Source organism: Puma concolor, chromosome A2, assembly GCF_028749965.1.
Source record: "Puma concolor isolate L17-30 chromosome A2, mPumCon1.1.hap2, whole genome shotgun sequence".
In the NCBI taxonomy this organism is placed as follows: domain Eukaryota; kingdom Metazoa; phylum Chordata; class Mammalia; order Carnivora; family Felidae; genus Puma; species Puma concolor.
In genome coordinates this window covers 71,697,867-71,718,533 of record NC_141668.1, presented here as the reverse complement: position 1 = coordinate 71,718,533, position 20,667 = coordinate 71,697,867, and the positions used below count along the sequence as shown (strand labels likewise).

At 40.6% G+C, this 20,667-nt stretch overlaps 1 protein-coding gene across 2 annotated transcripts in view; it reads right to left on the bottom strand.

Moving 5' to 3' along the window:
• The window catches only part of PON1 (paraoxonase 1), a 35,163-nt gene extending 14,999 nt beyond the window's left edge, over window positions 1-20,164 (bottom strand). For both annotated transcript variants that reach the window (XM_025929588.2, XM_086695951.1), the window contains exons 1-6: window positions 20,006-20,164; window positions 12,904-12,974; window positions 11,459-11,514; window positions 10,053-10,221; window positions 4,203-4,329; window positions 320-520 (exon numbers count right to left, since the gene is read on the bottom strand). In XM_025929588.2, coding sequence (XP_025785373.1) covers window positions 320-520; window positions 4,203-4,329; window positions 10,053-10,221; window positions 11,459-11,514; window positions 12,904-12,974; window positions 20,006-20,079 — 698 coding nt within the window. In that variant the 5' untranslated portion in view covers window positions 20,080-20,164. The remainder of the gene's footprint in view (window positions 1-319; window positions 521-4,202; window positions 4,330-10,052; window positions 10,222-11,458; window positions 11,515-12,903; window positions 12,975-20,005) is intronic.
• Between the last annotated feature and the right edge of the window lie 503 nt (window positions 20,165-20,667).

Genomic DNA, 20,667 nt, shown 5'->3' with positions numbered 1-20,667 from the left:
TATATAACTGCATGCTGTTCGTCTTATAATGCACTCAAAAATCTTCCCTCAAAGCAAAGCTATTTAGCAATACTAAATGTTTAACATAGATTCCCCCCACCCACACGAAACAAATTTAAAGAGTATGCCTACACAAAATAGAAAATATGTTTGATAAATTTTATCCCCTGAAAAATTAAGACATTTTAAAGTTCTTCCTAATTTCCTCTTACCAGGATAACATGTTAAAACCTGCCACATTATTTAGAGAATGAATATGTTCAAAAGATATCTAACAAGAATCTGGGAGAATGTACGAGATTTGAAAGAGTTCACATACTTGCCATCAGGTGAAATGTTGATTCCATTGGCAAAGTCAAATCCATCTGCCATCACTTGAACTTCAGTTGGACTATAGTAAACAACATAGGACCACGCTAAACCCAAATAGAGCTCCCAGGACCTCAAGTAGTGGTCAACAAAATAGTGATCATTTGTGGCATAAAAGTGCTCAGGTCCCACAGCAACAATATCATTCAAACTGCAAATTCAAACACACACACATACGATATATACAGGCAAACGTGTTGTACATTACAGGATTATGCATTGATTAGCATTCATTAATGTCTGTTCCTAAAAATCAAGATGTGGGATGGAGTTTCACTCTAGCTATTACTCACAGAATTAATAAGGCATTAGTCCCACCTAAAGACAATTACTCTAAAAAAAAACCCAAAAAGTTGCTCTAGCAATGTAACATAAAAGTCCTATTAGGGGCAGCTGGGTGGCTCAATCGATTAATCATCTGACTTCTGCTCAGGTCATGATCTCCAGGTTCTTGAGTTCAAGCCCCGTGTCAGGCTCTGTGCTGACACCTCGGAGCCTGGAGCCTGCTTTGGATTCTAGTCTCCCTCTCTCTCTGCCCCTCCTCTGCTCTGTGTGTGTATGTGTGTGTGTGTGTATGTGTGTGTCTCAAAAATAAATAAAAAGATATTTTTAAAAATCATATTAATTGTATCTTAAAAATAGTGCTATGATGTGTGTGTGTGTGTGTGTGTGTGTGTGTGTGTGTGTGTAGATACATTAAATTCAGTAGACATTAAATTAGGGCAAGAATCATTATCAGGGCACAATTTATTTATGTTCATCTAGAACTCACTCTCATCTAGAACAATCTGAGACATCATCAGACAGTGGGAGGACTGCCAGTGGGCAATCTTGAGAACTGCATTTTAAAGTTTTGCTACTATTAGCTGTGCAATTTAGGCAAAATCAATGATTTCACATGAAGCCTTGGCCCCAGTTTCCTTATCTGTAAAAGGATGAGATGGACTGGTCTATATATCAGCTTTAAAAGTTCACTTCCGGCCTTAAAGTTTCATGGTTATAAACTGAGTAAAATGTCCATGAACAAGAATGCTCAAAAACAGCACGCTATGGCATATTTTCTTTCTGATTTTGATTCTCTCTGTTACTGAAAATCTAAGATACATGAGTCCATTTTTCTGCTTTAATAGGTACAACAGTGAACACTTAAGTGAGTCATTCTTTGCTGATTGAGGTGACAGAAGTTCCCCAGGGCTATTATCTGGGAGAGAATTATCTCCGCTCTATTGCAGGGGCGTAATAGCCAGCACATCAGCTCTGACGCAGCTCTGGGCTCCTGGGCCAGTTAGATAAGCATACAGAGCCTCAGTTTTCTCATCTGTAAAGAGAGGTTAAATAATTTTCCCAAATTCATACAGCTCATTAGCCTAAGACTAAGGGTCAGAATGTTAATTTGACACAACAATGCCTGTTGTGTGCTTTGTGGAAAGCCTGCCACTCACTAAACCCTCAGTCAATGGTGGCCATTATCACAACATGAGGAAAAACGTCTAGGAATTTAGGATTAGTGTGTACAGGCTCCAGGCATAAACCTCTTTCCTCTCTCTCTTTTTTTCCCTCTCCTTTTTAAAAGTAAATATCCAAAATGAGTATACTTTACAATCATTTGCCTGTTTTTCATAAAAAGGAGCAGAGATGGATGTGTCAGAGTAATGGCTTTGAAATCTTTTTTTTTTAATGTTTATTTTTGAGTGAAAAAACAGGGCACAAGCTGGGGAGGGGCAGAGAGAGTGGGAGACACAGACTCTGAAGCAGGCTCCAGGCTCTGAGCTGTCAGCACAGAGCCTGATGAGGGGCTCAAATCCAGGAAGGTGAAATCATGACCTGAGCCGAAGTCCGAAGCATTATTAACCAACTGAACCACCCAGTTGCCCCATAGCTTTGAAATCTTATAGACCCCATTTGAATGCTGACGTTACTTGTTACGTATATGGGGCCATAGCATGTGACTAAACTCCAAGCCTCCATTTCCTCTCTGTACCTTGAGAGGTTAGGGAAATAAAATAAAAGAATGAGTACAAAGACTTTGACATTATGCCTGGCATATAGCAGATGACCAATAATGACTACTGTGTTATAGTTAATAATATGCTTAAATCATAATAGATTGGTAACAGGAACATTGATGCTATAAACAGCAGTATAAACAACCATCAAATACAAAGCAGAAAATATACATGGCTAGTCCTTTGGTTCAAAGAGCAGAATTTTGGTTAATTGTGGCACTATGGTTATTTTCGGTTTGGTTCTACATTACCAAAGATAAATAATTTTGCAGTTGGCCCAGAAAAAATACTCTAACCCTGGGAGACTGGAAGAATCTGAGATTTCCAAGATTAGTTGTGAAACAAATAAAGTAAGTTTCACTATTTCATAGCGGCTCAGAGGAACAGCTTCAGCCTCAAGCTACCAGGGTTCAAATCCTAGCTATACACATTTTACTGATAGTATCATCTGAGGCAAGTTAAATACTCCAAGCTTCAAAGTTGTTGTTGTTGTTGTTGTTTTAAATCCCAAATGGTATAATAATAACACTTAATTAAGAAGGCATTTGTAAAAGATAATAAAGTCATCAGTTTAAATTGGTTATTGCAGCACCTAACTAATAGTTAAAGCTCATTGTTATTACCATTATTATTATTATTAGCCCAGCTTCTCCATTCTGCATACTTTTTCCTAATTGAGATCTTACTATGTGGCATATTTGCCAGACACTCAGTTTTCTCATTCTCTTTCCACAATATATTTGTTGAATGAATGTATGAATGAACTGTCCCACCAGAAGCTGTTCTTTGAATTTTCACCCATCCCAGGGATGCAGAAGATTTGAGCCATATAGTACCTACTCAACTACTAATTAGTGGATTGGCCTTCATCCAGTAACTCCATTTCTCTCCAACTTCAATTTCTCTGTCTTTGAAACCACCAGGTAAGAAAAAAGAGGAGGGGATACTGGGAACCCTGAGTGCATACGATGTGATGTGCTAAGCATTCTGCTAGCCCCCCTGCATGTAAATAACACAAGGGTTAAAAGAAATCTAGATTTACAAATCCTGCTAATGTTGACTGTTAGTTATTCAAATAAAGGCTGGGATTCTAGAAAATCTTAATGATTAAGGGATAAAGATTGTTTGGGAAGACAGCGTCAGATTATTGTCCCAAATCCATCACTAACCTCATAAACCAAATCCTAAGGCAAGTGAGGAAGTTGACTTTATGTGGGGTTGATCAGGGATCCCTGAGTGCTTTCTTTTTCCTTGTGTTATATTATCAAAAAGTCTAGGATTGGAGCTGAGTGTTAACCACAGATAAACTTCTTACACAAATCACGTGCAAAAAACAGCAGTAGAGGCAGTACAGGAAGGTCTTAGAGGCACTAGATTTCAGATCTCCCTTGGGTATATGTTTCTAATTCATAGAAACATCTAAGATTCTATTTTTTAAATACAAAAATAAATGAATGAATAAATAAGCAAGCTCAAGATGTGGAATTCATCTGTGAAACCGGTTTGGATTTGAAATACTAAGTGTGGTTTTGGAGAAGATCAGAGTTATTTCTTGATAACAGTTCAAATGGACATTTTGGGCCGGGAGCCATTAGTCAGCGTCCGGGCAGCCTGGGAAATGAAAAAGGAAGAGAATAGGTCTTCTGTCAAGGGTTTTAATCCTCAAAAGTATCCACAGAAGAACGCTTGGAGGAGTTTGTGATCATTAGAAAGGAGAGTCGACTAGCCATTATTCCCCCCTCCCACTCTGGCTAAAAGGAAAAACTAAAGGTAGATTAACCATCCACTGGTTTGAAAGGAAAATAGAAATATGATGTATCTCAGTACTTAGGCAGAAGTTCGTGTCTGATGGTTTTCAGATGCAAAAGTGATTTTTCTTCCTCTTGAAATTTAAACAACTCAACAGTGGACTTAAAATCTGGATGGTTCACCACCAGCAGGTACATGGTATTATCTGAGAAGAGATGAAAAACAAAACTCGAAACGTTAACTGAGCTCTCAGCTGTCAGCCCTGTCTCCAGAAAGCAATTTCAACCCACCCCCAAATAGTACTTAGGGTGTCAGGCAGATGGAATATTTTCATCTCCTTGTAGAGAGAAGCACTTGTGATTGCTCCAAAGAAAAATGGCTAAAGGAAGAAGTAGTGACAGTCTCTAAAAACCTCTAAACTCCAAGGGAAGGGTGGGGGTGGGGGAGGAATCCTCACCTTAAGAATGAGCAGATCTTGACACTAAAACTCCAAAGAGCTTGTTAAGCTTTCTATTGCAAATGGTCTCAGCAAGATGCAGAGCTGAGATAAAAGAGATAAAAGATGTGGAGAATACCAATATGAGAAGGTGTGCTCAGGTACGATTTACAGTGTAAAATGATCAATTCCATAAAAAGAACACCTGAGAGATGCTATCAAAGGGAAGCAGCTTCTGTGAGTCAGTATGGCTTTAAGACATAAAAGAGGCCAATCTAAGTGGTCAAGAAGGTGTGATGAGTGTTGGCGAGCGAAGTTAGATTATTACAGTCTTTGCCTTTAGAAGCGGCATGTCTTTGGAAACCTTTGATGTAACCAAATTGGTGTTTAAGGGAAAACAATACAAAGTTTAGTGGGTTGGACTGAAGAGATTTAAACAGAGAAGTCAACTAGAAGGCTCCTTATAGTTTGTCCGTTCAACAAACAAGTGTTTATTTTAACTGGTGCTAAGTGCTACAAAGGGAAAACTAAAACCAGACAACCGAATGAAGGGTAATGAGATGTTTTCTTCCTGAGAGTCAGGGAAGTTCTGAAGAAGTGATGTTAAAGCAGAAAACAAAATGATAATAGGAGATCAAACCATGTGAGTATGTAGAGAAAGAGCATTTCCAGGCGAAGGAAGAGAGTGTACAAAAAGCCTGAGGCAGGAGCTTCCTTGGCACATTCACTGAATAGTAAGGTTCTGGATGGAGTAGAGTGAGGGAAAGAAAGAGTCGGAAGCCTGCAGCCATAGATGTAGCTAGCCAAGGCCAATCTTAAGGTAAGGACGCAGGGCTTAGTCACCGGGGCCTTGGAGCAAAGGAGTAGCTTGACCTGAAGTTACAGTAGTAATCCAGGTGTGTGGGAAGACAGCACCGGGCCAGAAGGGTGGCATAGACAAGAAATGGCAAGAAAGGATAGGAGGACATTTGACAGGAAGCATCAAAAGTCCTTGATGATGGCTGAGGAGTGGGGGAGTCAGAAGTCAAATGTAAGTGAGGACTGAAACCCAGATTCGTGTTGTGTGCGGAACATTCCACCTCTAGGAATTTTTCCTAAGGAAATATTCACAGAAGATATATATACAAGAATGTTTATTTTGGCATTGTTTGCAATGAGCATAAAGGCAGGAACAGACTGAATATCCATCAACAGAAGAACAATATTACAGCACTCCCATGCAACTGAATCCTAAACAGCCATTGCAAAGGAGCTCTAAATGCACTGTCATAGAAATCAGAGAAGGGAGTCCATAACGTAATGATAAATGCAAAAGCACTTTATAGAAGGGTTTGTGTAATATTACTCCCTTCTATTTTTAAAAGTGTACACATACCCAACAGTGTATTTCTTTGCACTTAAAAATGTTTTAAAAATAAAATATGATGTTGATAAATGGGTGGGGAGATCACTGAAAGGGGACTATACATGTATATATAAAAGAAGAGACTTCATATGGGGTATAGGTAAAGAAAAAAAGATAAAAGGATGAAAAATCGGTTTTCAACATTTTGAGTTTAAAGCAGCTATAGGAGAGGAATCCAAATAGAATAATCTAGTAAGCTACAGAAATGGAACTGAAAAGCCGACTAAAAAAAGAAAAGAAAAAAGAAAAAAGAATACCCTATTAACAGTATTCTCTTGGAAAGCAGGGACAGTTAAGGGGTGTGACTTGGCTGAACTTTCTGAAATAGAGCAAATAAAAGGAGGCAAAAGATCAGTCTTTTGGGGAATGTTCAGAGACTTCGAAATAAATGATGAAGCAATGAACAGGGAAAAGACTGTAGTAGGGTTAGAACTAAGATAGATAAGTATATTGGAATATCAGGGAGGAGCAATTTACTTGAAGGAGAAAGTGGTCAACAGCATAAAATGAGGTGCAGGAAGGAAGGAGGGAGGGAGGGAAGGAAGGAAGGAAGGGAGGGAGGGAGGAAGGAAGGGAGGGAGAATTGGGAGAAAGAAAGTTTGTTAATAAGGACATTGCTGGTGACTTTAGGGCAGCAGTTTTAGTCACTCACAGTGGAGAAAGTCTGAAAGAAAGATGGAAGGAGGGACTGTCTGCGGAGGAGATGGAGGCCATGAGTACAGACGTGGCTCTCCACTCCAGCTTTATATTTTATCACCTGGAGAACTTTTAACAAGTACTGCCACCCAGGCCTTCTTCAAACCGACTACTGAATCAGAATTATTGGGGCTGGGATATGATCATTAGGCTTTTTATTTTTTAATTTTTTTAACATTTATTTATTATTGAGAGACAGAGAGAGACAGAGCATGAGCAGGGGAGGGGCAGAGAGAGGGGGAGACACAGAATCCGAAGCAGGCTCCAGGCTCCGAGACGTCAGCACAGAGCCCGATGTGGGGCTCGAACTCACTAACCGCAAGATCATGACCTGAGCCAAAGTCATATGCCCAACCAACTGGGCCACCCAGGGGCCCCTTCACTAGGCTTTTTAAAACTCCCTGCTGTTGGAACTACTAAACAAGTTCAGTGAACTTGCAGGATACAACTTCAATACACAGAAATCTGTTGCGTTTCTATATGCTGAGTAGAACTATCAGAAAGAGAAATAAAACAATCCCATCTCCAACTGCATCAAAAAGAATAAAATACTTCAGAATAAATTTAAACAAGGAGGTGAAAGACCTATATATTGAACACTGTAAAACATTAATGAAAAAAATTGAAGACACAAATAAAAAGGTACAGCATGCTCTTGGATTGGAAGAATCAATATTGTTAAAGTGTCCCTACAGTAATCTACAGATTCAATACAATCCATATCAAAATTCCAATGGAATTTCTTGTAGAAATAGAAAAATAGTCTTGGAATCTGTATGAAACCACACACACACACACACACACACACACACCAAAATACAAATAGCCAAAGCAATCTTGAAAAGAAGAGCAAGGTGTCATGCTCCTTGATTTCAAACTATATTATGAAGCTATAAAAATTAAAACAATGTGGTACTGGCATAAAAATAGACACATAGATCAGTGAACAGAATAGAGAGCCCAGAAATAAACCTATATATGGCTTGTGGTCAATTAATTTATGACAAAGGAACCAAGAATATAGAATATACCATGGGGAAAAGATGGGCTCTTCAATAAATCGTGTTGGGAAAACTGGACAGCTACATGCAAAAGAATGAAAATCAACCACTCTTATACTATCCACGAAAGTTAACTACAAATGAATTAAAGACTTGAGTAGAAGACTTGAAACCATAAACCTCCTAGAAGAAAACATAGGCAGTAAGTTCTTTGACATAGATCTTGGTGATGATTCTTTTAAACCTGACACCAAAAGCAAAAGCAACAAAAGCAAAAATAAACAAGTGGAGCTACAACAAGCTAAAAAGCTTCTCCACAGCAAGGGAAACCACCAACAAAATGAAAAGGCAACCTACCGAATGGAAAGGAATATTTGCAAACCATATATCTGATAAGGGACGAATATCCAAAATATATAAAGAACCCATATAACTCAATAGCAAAAACAAGCAAGTAAATAATCTGGTTTTAAAACAGGCAGAAGATCCAAAAAGATATTTTTTCAAAGAAGACATACAGAGGGCCAAGAAAATGTCCTGGTACAAGAAAAGGTGATCAACATCATTACTCATCAGGGAAATGCAAATCAAAACCACAATGAGATACCATCTCACACCTGTTAGAATGGCTATTATCAAAAAGACAAAAACAAAACAAAACAAAACAAAAAAACAAGTGTTGGTGAGGATATAGAGAAAAAGGAAATCCTTGTGCATTTTTGTTGGGAATCGAAACTCGTGCAGCCACTATGAAAAAGTTTCCTCGAAACTTTGGAGTTTCCTCAAAAAATTCAAAATAGAGCTGCCATATGATCCAGGAATTTCCTTTAAAGTGTTTATCTAAAAAAAACTAAGGGGCGCCTGGGTGGCTCAGTCGGTTGAGCGTCCGACTTCGCTCAGGTCACGATCTCACGGTCCGTGAGTTCGAGCCCCGCGTCGGGCTCTGTGCTGACAGCTCAGAGCCTGGAGCCTGCTTCAGATTCTGTGTCTCCCTCTCTCTCTGGCCCTCCCCCTGTTCATGCTCTGTCTCTCTCTGTCTCAAAAATAAATAAATGTTAAAAAAAAAAACAAAAAAAAACTAAAACACTAACTTGAAAAGATATATGTTCCTCCATGTTCATCACAGCATTATTTACAATAGTCAAGACATGGAAACAACCTAGGTGTCCACTGATGGATGAACACACACACACACACACACACACACACACACACACACAGAGGAATATTATTCAGCCATAAAAAAGAGCAAAATCCTGTCATTGGTGACAACATGGATGGACCTCAAGGGTATTATGCTAAGCAAACTAAGTGAGAGAAAAACAAAAGCATGTGATAGCTCTTATATGTAGAATTAAAAACTAAAACAAAAAACAAAACTCATAGATTGGTTGCCAGAGGTGGAGAGTGGAGAGTGGAAGAAACAAGGGTAAAAAGGTTAAAAGAAAAAAAATTCAGTCAATATAAAATCCCCCAGGGGTTTCTGTGTGCATCTGGGTTTGAGAATTAATGTAGAGACAAAGAAAATGGTTGCAAACAGAAAGGAAGAAATGGGGATGGTGGGTGGCTCAGTCGGTTAAGCAGCCAACTCTTGATTTGGGCTCAAGTGATGATCCGAGAGTTGTGGTTATGATTGTGGGGTCATGGGATCGAGCCCCTCATCAGACTCCATACTGGGCATGGAGCCTGCCTAAGATTCTGTCTCTCTCTTCTTCTATTGCTCTTGTTCTCTCTCTCTCTCTCTCTTAAAAAAAAAAGAAGGGAAGGAAGGAAGGAAGGAAGGAAGGAAGGAAGGAAGGAAGGAAGGGAAAAATGATAGGAAGGCATAAGGGATGGGGGCAATATGTTGATAGTTTTGAAATGTGGAAAACTGGTTTGAAGACAAAACAGAGAAACCAGTGGACAGAAAGGAACTGAAGGTGACAGGGCTGAGAGAAAAGTGACCATGGTGACTCTCTGTCAATTGATCTCTGTCAGTGCTGATGCCTTCAGTTAGAAAAATCTATCCCTGTAAATTTCTGGATTTGTAAAATTATTTAAAATGGAAAACCCATAATGATTAGGGCTACATATTATTGCTATTGTAATTATAGGGATAATGTGAATGTTGGTATTTTTAAAAATAGGTGCTTTACAGATCTGTAGTATGTTAGCATTCTCAAGCATTAAAGTGGTTATAATATTATATTTATATAACAGAGTGGGTAAGTTTAACAGAATAGTAACATTAACCATGACTACACTTCAGTGGAATGGAAGGAAATATTCACTTTAACATTTTTTTAATTTGGTTTTGTTTTTAACAAACATTAAATATTTGGAAACCAATTTGACAATAAATTTCATATATAAATAAATAAATAAATAAATAAATAAATAAATATTTTTACCTTCATCTGTGAACGTGCTAATCCCATGAGGGTTAAATGAAGAATGATCGAATTTGCTTCCAGTGATCTTCAGTTCTAACACTGTTGGATCTTCTTCATTTAGGTCCATCAGAAGTATTTTGCCAGGTTTATCAGGTTCAAAGCTCTTTATTCCAGGATACTTTAATCCCTTATAAAACATTAAGCAGACAAAAAATGGGCATATTACAAATATCTCAAAAGCTGATAGAGGTCATAGATGGCACATGGGTTCATACTATCTGCTTTGGGCCATAGGGCTGCATGGGAAGCCTCTTGGTTGGCTTGTGCAATAGGACCATGAAGGGTTCTGGAAGTCTGGAAGCCATATGTTCCACCAGGCCACCCCACACAACACACAGTCACAGACCATCCCTTCAGTAGCAGGAGCAGCAGAGCAAAGTCCTGTGTGTCTCATACCACAGCTCCCAAATCATGACAAAGATCAAAAATGGAAAAGTAGACCAAATGGGCAATTGCTAATGAGCTTCAACCATATAAAGCAAGGAATATAGAGAGAACATTGGTTATGGTTTGTAAAATGTCTCCTGGCAGGTTCCTTGGAAGCATCTCAGGGACAGAGATTTGGGGGAAGTCAACAATTCCTTTCTTAGCCTTCAATTAGAACAACACAGCTATGTTTTTGTTTTTGATGTTGGAATTCCAGATAAGATTTTGCTTGGAATATGTATTCTGTTGCTTAAAAAAGGAATTTGGAAGACACTGCTGTAGAAGATGACTAGTTTTGCATCTTCAAAGGAGGAAATTGGACTAAATAAATTACAACAGGTAGCCAAGAGTGTTGGCTTCTTTTGTTTTAAGCTATGTCACGACCACAGTGATTTGTATGCAGAAGTTCAACAAACATGATGGCTTCACTCTTCAAAGTGTGGAAATTGTGGAATGACCTATCAACAATTTTATATTAAAGGGCTTATTCTGGAAAGTGTAAAAAAAAAAAAAGGTAAAATCTAACCAACATGTGAGTGTTTATATTTATATGCATACATATACATATAGACGCATATATATGTATACACACATACACCCAATTCAGTAAATATTTGAGTATACCACTTAAGGGCTTCAAGGAATAGGCCATTGATGGAAAGCCATTCTTGAACTCATTGGACTTACAAATCTTCACTAAATGGAAGACAGGGTAATATTAGAGTTCAGCGTACACATAGGAATACAAATATGCATAGAAGGCACATAATCATAATTTTAACACTAGTGTAAATGCATATACTGTTTGTTTTTTGAACCATATGACTGCTTATTTTATTTGAAGGTGGTCATTGGTATATAACAGGCTTAAATGAAAGACTTAGGCTGCTTGTTCTAGAAAATGGTGTAGAGCACTGTAAAAGAGAGAAAACACTTACGGAGCTAATGAAAGCTAGTCCACTAGGAAGTATCTCCAAGTCTTCAGAGCCAGATTCTGCCAGAAAAGAGACTAGTCAGTACAGATTGTTTCAGGCTATTGCAGGGAGCTACTGATCCTTTTCTTTATCACTCCTAACTGGAAAAAGAGGCTATTTAGCTCTTATTTGATAGATCCAGAATAATTAACTCTTTCATTTATTCAAACTGACTAATATGATTCTATAAAAATGAGAAGACATTAATATAACTAAGTGAAATTAAAATTAACACTTAATATATTTACTTATTTATTTATTTTTTATTTTTTTGATGTTTTGATGTTATACTTAGTGACAATACTTTATTGTCAAATAGGTTTCCATATGCATTTTTATTTTTTAAGTTTATTTAGTTATTTTGAGAGAGAGAGAGAGAAAGAGAGAGCACATGAGCAGGGGAGGGGCAGAGAGAGAAGGAAAGAGAGAGAATCTGCACCACCAGCGCTGAGCCTGACATGGAGCTTGAACTCACTAACCATGAGATCATGACCTGAGCCGAAATCTAGAGTCAGACACCTAACTGACTAAGCCACCCAGGCTCCCTGTATTGACACTTTTAGTAGACATGTTTGTTTTACAAACATCCAATAATATCGAATATTGATATCATATCTATTTTCTAGGAAAAATTGCACTGAAAGATACCTGGCCAACCTTATTGATGCTGACTAAGTCTTATGGTCTAGACTGTCCAACCTTAGTCAACTGAGATAGATAACTCTAAACAAAACAAAACATAACAAAAGCATGGATCTCAAACAAGCTGTCCTCAAATAACAAAGATGGTTGAAACCATCTGGGGACTTGAGTCCTGTGACACTCCCTGTTGGTTGCCTACCAACTGCTATTTCCTTATCCTTTTATCTTTGCTGACAGAGCCTGCTTTCCACAATGGAAGCCAGATGATTACTTTCCCAGCTTCCTTTGCAGCTAGGGCAGCAGCCTGTGGTCTACCTCTGACTAATGAGATCTAAGGGGAAATCTGCTGAGAACTTCTGGGAAAAATATTCCTCCCCGATACTAAAAGAGGTGAAGCCTTGTGGTAACTGCCAAGGTGTACAAAGACCTTTTAAAATTTGTCCCCTTACTCACTGCTTTTTCTCCATCCTCTGTCCCTCCTCTGTAATCTCCTCAGGTTGTATTACCATTAAATCATTGTTCTGACTATTGTTTTTGCTAAACTGACAAAACAAAAACAAACTATCAAAAACTGTCAATACCTTGGCAATGTGTTGGTGAAATCAAAAGTCAAGTATGTTGGTATTTGTAATTAACTACTGACTTAACCATTCTCTTTGGGTTCATAGTTCTCTTTTTGAACAAAATTAAACACGTGTATTAATCAAATAAATAGCAAGGTGATACTGCAAGTTCAAATGAGATACTCCCTCCACTCTCATACTTACCTATTCCTTTAACTAAATTACAGTTAGGAAGTTCTACTGGCTTTACTTCTCGGAAAGCATTAAGTCGTGCTCTGGGGGAGAAAAAAGGAACAAAACACACATAAAACTATTCAGAAATGATAATTAAGTTGCACAAGTAAGCTGCCTGTAAAGTTCTCCTTAACTGGACTTTGTCTGGATTTCAATCCCAGGGTTAGTGGTCCCTGCAGTCTGAGCAATTCTACCAGTCAAGGCCAGAGCAAGGCTGGTGGGGCCTCTGGGTACATTCAGTGTTTATTTAACAGAGGTGGATAGATCCACAAAAGAAATACACAGTGTCCTCTCCACAGCTCTGTGCACTTTGGCAGGAATAGGGACCATTTCATCTGCTGTGTAAGGAGTCCTATGTGGAAATTTGGGTTAAATAGCAACATGGTTCCAATTTACTCCATTGATGTTTTAGGGCTGCTGACAGATGGGCCTCCTACCCATCTGCCCAGTCTGGCTCCAAAGCCTGGACTGGGCATCTGCTCTCGGGTGTGTCACTTGAAAAACACAGGTGTGCCTAAAGGATTTATAACTTTAGAAAATCACACCCAAGGCCAGAATATAAAAAGACTCACACACACACAAACACATACACACACACACACACACACACACACAAGCAACTTATTAAATCTGAATGCATAAACATCATGGGGAATATTTGAGTGGAGGACATAGGAAAAAAGGACAGATGTGAGAAGGAAGTACCAGCAGGCTGCCTAAGCAGAGCAAAACTATTGATGAGGCATTTAAAAGAACTGGACCACAACATCAGCACAGCCAAGGGATTTAAACAATCAACATTTTTTTTTTTTTGAGAACTAATGATACAATATAGTCTTAGTGAGTAGCAACAATTATCCAAGGACCCCCAGAAATCTTATTTGGCTAGAGATAGGCTGAGAAATTCTTCATAATTTAGTGTCACAGAGGAAGAGGGTGGGCTAGAGGACATTCTAGATAAAATTCTCAATTTGGTATAAAATGATAGGAATTGGGGGGCGTTTGACCTTTCATCCTTTCATTCAGAAAAAAGCATGACATGTTCCTACCACAACAGCACTGGCTACCAATTCCACCTTTGGAAAGGGTCTGACCTAACAGCATTGTTAAAGCGCCACAGTTTATCCCAAACGACCTCCAGAGTGGAGAGACACCAGGTGGGGTGCTAGAGCTCCAGGGATGGAAGACTAGATGGGGAAGGCCTGGCCTGCAAGCAAAGGGTGGTTTCCTGAATGATGGACTTGAACTTACAAAGTGGACTTTCAAAGGAAAGTTGGGATCTGCCCCCACGACTTAAGAAACTAAAAGGTATTTTAAAAATGGGAACCTGACATTATAATCATGAAAGTTCACAATACAGAAATAAAAGGGGAAATGATGATGCATAAGGAAAAGCATTTTGCATGGCACACACACACACACACACACACACACACACACAAGTGTGCATGCACATATTCCCCACACCCCTAAAACAAACAAACAAACAAAATACTCACCCTAACATACGTAATACATTCTTAACTTTTCTATTCAAGTCTATTTCATTCATTTTAAAATGCTGACCATAATCTACTAAAACTGCTATTGTGGACCACCATTTTGAAAAACAGTGGTCAAGAGAAAGCTCTGTGAGTATTTGTAAAGTGCTCCAAGGGATTCAAAGGACAGACACAAAAGATGTTAAAGGTGCAGATCCTATACAAAACACCACAAAAAAGTGACACAGAAGAAGAGACTTAATGTTGAGTGGGCCAAGACCTGTGAAAAATACCAAGGGTAGCCAAATTAGCTTTTCTTAGCGTCAAAACCACACAGGAAGAATAGGTGCACTGCTTGGCTCACAAGGCTCATCAAGCCTGATGGGATCCTAGAAGGCAAAGGAGAGCAGAAGAGATCGGCCCCATCCTAATTCAGGCTTTTCTTTAATGGAAGACAACCTCTAACCTGAAAAAGGTAGAATGATCAAGGAGGCATGACGACAGCACTCAGTTGCTTTCAGTTCACATTTGTGGCTAAAAAGCAAATCATAGCTCAACAGAATAATCATTGCCGCTGCAGTTCAAGTACCGTATACATGCCTTCATTTAACCTTCAAACACCTCTCTGCAGTACTATTATTTTCCTGATTTTACAGATGACTACGATTAAATGGCTTTCCAAATCCACAAGGTTAGGAAGCGGCTGAATTGGGATTGGAACTCAGGTATGAACGCAAAGCTCACATCCAGTCCTCCTGCTCAAGCAAAATGTACAGGTAACACTACTTACAAACCGGAGGAAGCACCAGAAGACAATTCTCCCAGTGTTACTATAATCCAGCTCATATGTTTTTACCTTAGTCTCAATTATCAGGAAATATCTGGTCAAGAGCTTGATTAAGTCCAAATGTTCTGGGTCCAAGGGATAAAATTCGATGTCTGAGATGTGTCCCTGATTCCTAAGGCCTCTGAAGTCTGACCAGAAATCACACAATCCCTGCTATGAATTATTCTTTGCAAAGATGTGCTTGCTTCTTACAAAAGAAAGCGAGGCTCTTTAGTTTATGTATTAAGAAATCCACTCTGGAACTTTCCTTGGGGCCGTATGCAGCCCCCTCAGTCTACTTTCTGCCACTGTACACTCCTCATTCATCCAATATTCTCTTTTGGGACCTACTGTGTGCCAAGACCTGTGCTAAGGGCTCTTACACATACTTCCTCAATTGATTTCCTTGTTACCTTTTTCAAAAAATGTTTTTAAAAATTTTTTAACATTTATTTTTGAGAGAGAGACAGAGACAGAGTGCAAGTGGGGGAGGGGCAGAGAGAGAGGGAAACACCGGATCCCAAGTAGACTCCAGACTTTGAGCTGTCAGCACAGAGCTGAATGAGGGGCTGGAACCCACAGCCCGTGAGGTCATGACCTGAGCTGAAGTCGGATGCTTAACCGACTGAGCCACCCAAGTGCTCCTCTCCTTGTTACTTTTGAGACGATGATTAATTTTCACCTGATTGATGGGTAAGAAACCAGAGGCACAGAGAAACAAAGTATGTTGCTTCTTGTTCCTTTTTTAAAGGCATAGAGCTGGGATTGGAAATGAGGTGTCATGATACTAAGGGCCCTTTTTTCTATATTGCTCTCACACCACTTTTCATTTGTTCAAGCTTCTCCCTCCATCTAGAACACCCATGCCTCCTAATCCAGGGGGAAGACTCCTACTCATGACTTTCTGTAGCTCCTCTTGGTCTATTGTGACAGGAATAACTCCTTTATCCTCACAAACCTCCCCATATACAGCTATCAGGTCTCCTACCCAAGTGTTTTGCAGTTATCAGTTTTTGGTCTTGTTGCTCACAGTAAACTCTGAAATCTATGAGTAAATAGCACCGCATCCTGCTCGTCCCTGTGACCCAGCAGGAACCCAGCGCCGGCAGAGAGAAGGAACCCCGTAGATGTCTGCTAAATTGTTCTCTGGAATTACTAGGCTGGTGCATCAGATGGAGAAGATGGTGTTGGTTGCATTGATAGGGAAGACTGGAGAGCTATTTATTTGTCCTTAGCTTAGGGTCACATGAGGAATTATTATACTATATATTCAAACAGCGCTCATTAGGTGGATCATTCATAGGTGGATTTTTGAAAAAGCATATGGCAATAATAAAAGCTAACATTTACAGAGTACCTTTCATGTGCCAGATTTTATACTTATCCTACTGTGATATGTATTATTATCCCATAATTTTTTCAGGTGGAGAGACAGGCTCAGCATGGTAGAGTGACTTGGAAGTTGAAGAAATGGCATCCAGCCCAGGTCTGCTGGAAGCCACCCCTGCCCTCTTCCCCCTGTAGTGTGGAGTGTGGAGAGGTTATGAGGTGGCAGAAAGGCAAACACTAGCTTTTAATGAAGGGAAACAGCGGTGTCACGCGTTGCAATCAGCAACTTCGGAGTGGGGAAGTTGCTATAGATGCCAGCTGTAACATTCCACACCTCACAGGGCGCTGTTTATATCATAGTCCAAGGCATTCCCGGGACTTGCCCATGCACACCCCACAAGGTCACAACAGCTGACTTCACAGATGGACAGGGGAGACTGCTGGTCCAGAGGAGCCCTCTCAGTTCCTTCCTCTGTGCTGTCATCACCTCAAAAGCGTCAGGGAACCCCCTCAAGACACTTTTTGTGTCCTTCTGCAAGTTCCCTCCAGCCCTAGGCCAATGCAGTGTCCTGGGAACCTGCCCCACTCCTATATACCCGATCTCTGAAGAAAAAACAGTGTAGCCACTGTGGGGGTTGGCTTGCTACTGATGCAGGCCTCGGGGCACAATCTCTTCCCTTCTCTTCCTTGGGCAGATTCACAATCTTCTCTGGGACTCAAAGGCTTTATTTCCAAAAGTGTAACAAAGGTAATTTACTGATCCTCCAGAATCTCTTGATCTGGTTCTGGCATGGGTGCTGCAGGATTTGCAGGTCCTTTAAAGAAGTGCATACAAATGTCCCGGGGGACCTATTAAATAATGCCAATGAGGATTCAGTAGTGTGGGGCGGGGCCTAGAATTCTGCAACTAGAGGCAGCTCCCAGATGATCCTCCTGCGCATCTGGTCCGCAGCCCGTTTGAGGAAAGAGGCTTCAGGGCCTTTGGAATAGTGCATGCAATTTCCCTTCCTCTCCTGCCTGGGCTGTTCCCATTCTCCATCTCCATAACCCCCACCTTCTTGGCCCCACATTGCTCCTGTCCCTGAGGTTCTTCCAGACCCCCTTTCCATTCTAAACCAGAGGTCCAGCTCCCTCACACTTTCCTCTTCCCTTCTCGGTGGTCTGATTACAGACAGAAGTTTAAAGATTAAGGCTCCCTCCCCCATCGCTGAATCCAGGTGCTGAAAATAAAGCAGTAAGTTCCTAATTCCAAACCAGACCCCATATCTTCCCACCGTGGCAGCCCCACAGCAGAGTGTCTCCTGCAGACGCATTATCCATGACAGGAAACCAGAGGTAACGCCAACAAAGGGACGTGCAGGGACTGATGTTATGTCGGGCTATCATCCATTATACTTTGTACTTTGCTCCTTTCGGAAAAATCAGAATCAGGCTAGAGGCCCAGAAACTAAGGCCAAGGTCCCCTTGCTGCCCAAGGATAGGTCCCAACTTTTTCGGGTTGAAATTTGTCTTGGTGCAAATCACTGCTATAGGATAGTCCTTTTCACACTACATCCCAGGGAGCTCTACGGGATGCTGATAGATGGTACCCAAAAAGGGGAATGGAGGTGTGGGCAAATAAGTCTGTGAAATGATGGCTTGTGTTGTTGTTGCTTATTTTAGCTGAAGAATTTTTCAAAGCTTGTCGTATGCCAGAATGCATTGCCAATCTGTAGGAAAGGCTGTAGTAGAAAACACTTCCCAAATGTATGTGTCCAAGGAACATATTTTTTCGTGGAGCAAATCTTGTGGCTCATGTTCCAAGGAACAAACTTGGGGAAGTATTAATGGTGAATCACATAGGCTAAGACCACATGTTGAGAGAGAAACGTTTTATGACTGGGGTAGGGAAGCTATGCTTTTACACAAAAACATATACAAAATGCCTACAGTCTTCATTCTCAGAGTAAATTAAGGAAGGTAAACCAGAAAGATAGACCCTCACTCCCTCCTTGCAGACCTGTAATCCTTTGGGAGACATCTTGGTGGGGGGCCTCTGCAAGAATGGGGGCAGAAGAAACCCAGGTACAGATTCAGAATTGAAAGGATAAAGCCTAGAAGGGGGCTTAGATCTTTGTATCTCGTTTATTTTCATCCGAGGATAATACCATGATCTACACATATGCTGAGGGATGTGTGTGTGTGTGTGTGTGTGTGTGTTTATATATATATATATATATATATATATATATATATACATATATATATATATATATATATATATATACAGAAAGAGAGAGAGAGAGATTTTTCTTTAGCACCAAAGAGTACTATGATTAATGAAAATCCACAAACTGTAATTTTTACATGATTTTAAAACCCACATCACTAACTCTCCATTACCCTTCTCTGATAGTTTGTGATTATAAAAATATTAACAATTAGAAGAAAAAAACCCAATAGTTTGCAAAAAGTTGTTCTGAAAGAAAGCTTAGGGTCATATAAGTTTTTTAAAGATCCAAAATGTTCAATTTGATTTTTAGTAATGTTTTACTTCAAAGCAAATAAGAAGATGTTGATTAAACCTTAGGAACTAGGGTGATCTCTAGACTTTGAACCCCTGTAAAGTTACCATCAAACTACTGAAACGTTCTTAAAAACTTTCCTCCCTTTTACAGTATCTTAGGGTTTATAAATACTTTAAGGGAAGCAGAGCACTAACATTTATTGAATAGTTACTGTGTCCCAGACACCGTGTTAGCTGCTTCATGTATGAGTGTGGATTATTGGCTCAGGCTTATTCAAGCAGACAATGTTAGAGCTGTGAAGTGATTTGCCCAAGATCTCATAATGGAAGGTACATAGCAAGAACCCAGGACATCAAATGCGGGTTGAGCCAGGGTTCTTTCCTTCCCACACCCCTCACCCCTGCCCAACTGGAGCGGATGGGGTGTGGGGAGTAGACCCTCATAGGGTGCGTTTGCTCATACCTGATCTGCTCCACATGCATTCTGTGTGTCTGTGTGGCTTCAAGGTGACAATCTGCAAGCTGGGAAGATTTACACTGTGGCTGGGGTTTATGCCATGGCTGTTCCCTAACCTACACATTATCAGGGTGGGGGGGATCCTTAGTCTATCCTGAAGAGAGATTGAGAAGTGACTCTGTTGCCAAGGCACACAGATCTTCATGAAAAATCAATCTGTGTATGCCAACAACTTGGCCATCACACCAGTGACAATTTTTCTCCTTACCCCATGTCTCAGGCCATGAACAAGGACATGTTTTCAAGTGGCACACGAAAGTTAGACAAACATTTGTGAAAACCCTGCAGGATGTGCATCTAAAGCTTCCCTTGGGCTTTCGGTTAAAAGACTACACCTTACTTTCAGGGGCGCTCCTGGTGTTGCCGAGGCGGGGGAGGACCAGGGCTGCAGCCCTCACCACAGCCCAACTTACTGATAAGAAGCCCGGTGATCCCTGAAGAGTGCCAGTCCCAGCCCCAGGAGAGTGAGCAACATCAGCTTTGCCATGGCTTGGATAGGAATGGATGGCTGGACTGATAAAGCCGCCAGCCAGGAGACTGGCTTGCCTGTGGCCTGAGCCTCTCAGGCAAAGTCCCTGGGTCCGACCTTCCCTCCAGGCTCCTCCCCTCCCCTCCCCTCTGCACTGCAGAGGCAGGAGCTGCTTGCTCCCTGAGACTTGAGAGGGGAGACAGAGAACAGCTGCCTATGCCCTGCAAGAAGGGGACAGCCTGTTGATTGGTGGAAATGGAGAGCTGTGGGAAAAGAGAGCCAGGCTTTTATGAGCGCTCACTTTGTGCCAGCAAGGTCCTAATCCCTTTGCCTCAGAGGGGTTCAGTAATGTGATCACAGTGACTCAGCCAGAAATGGCACACACATGGAAGGAAGGAAGGAAGGAAGGAAGGAAGGAAGGAAGGAAGGAAGGGAGGAAGGGAGGGAAGGAAGGGCGGGCTGTGATTAGAAGCCCTAAGATCTAACTTTACTCTCATCAGGCTACCGCTGTGTGTCATCTTCAAACATCTGGATTTCTAGCATCTCAATCTCCAAGCACCACTCCTGACCTTGCAGCTCAGCAAGCACATCACTGCATTGTTCATT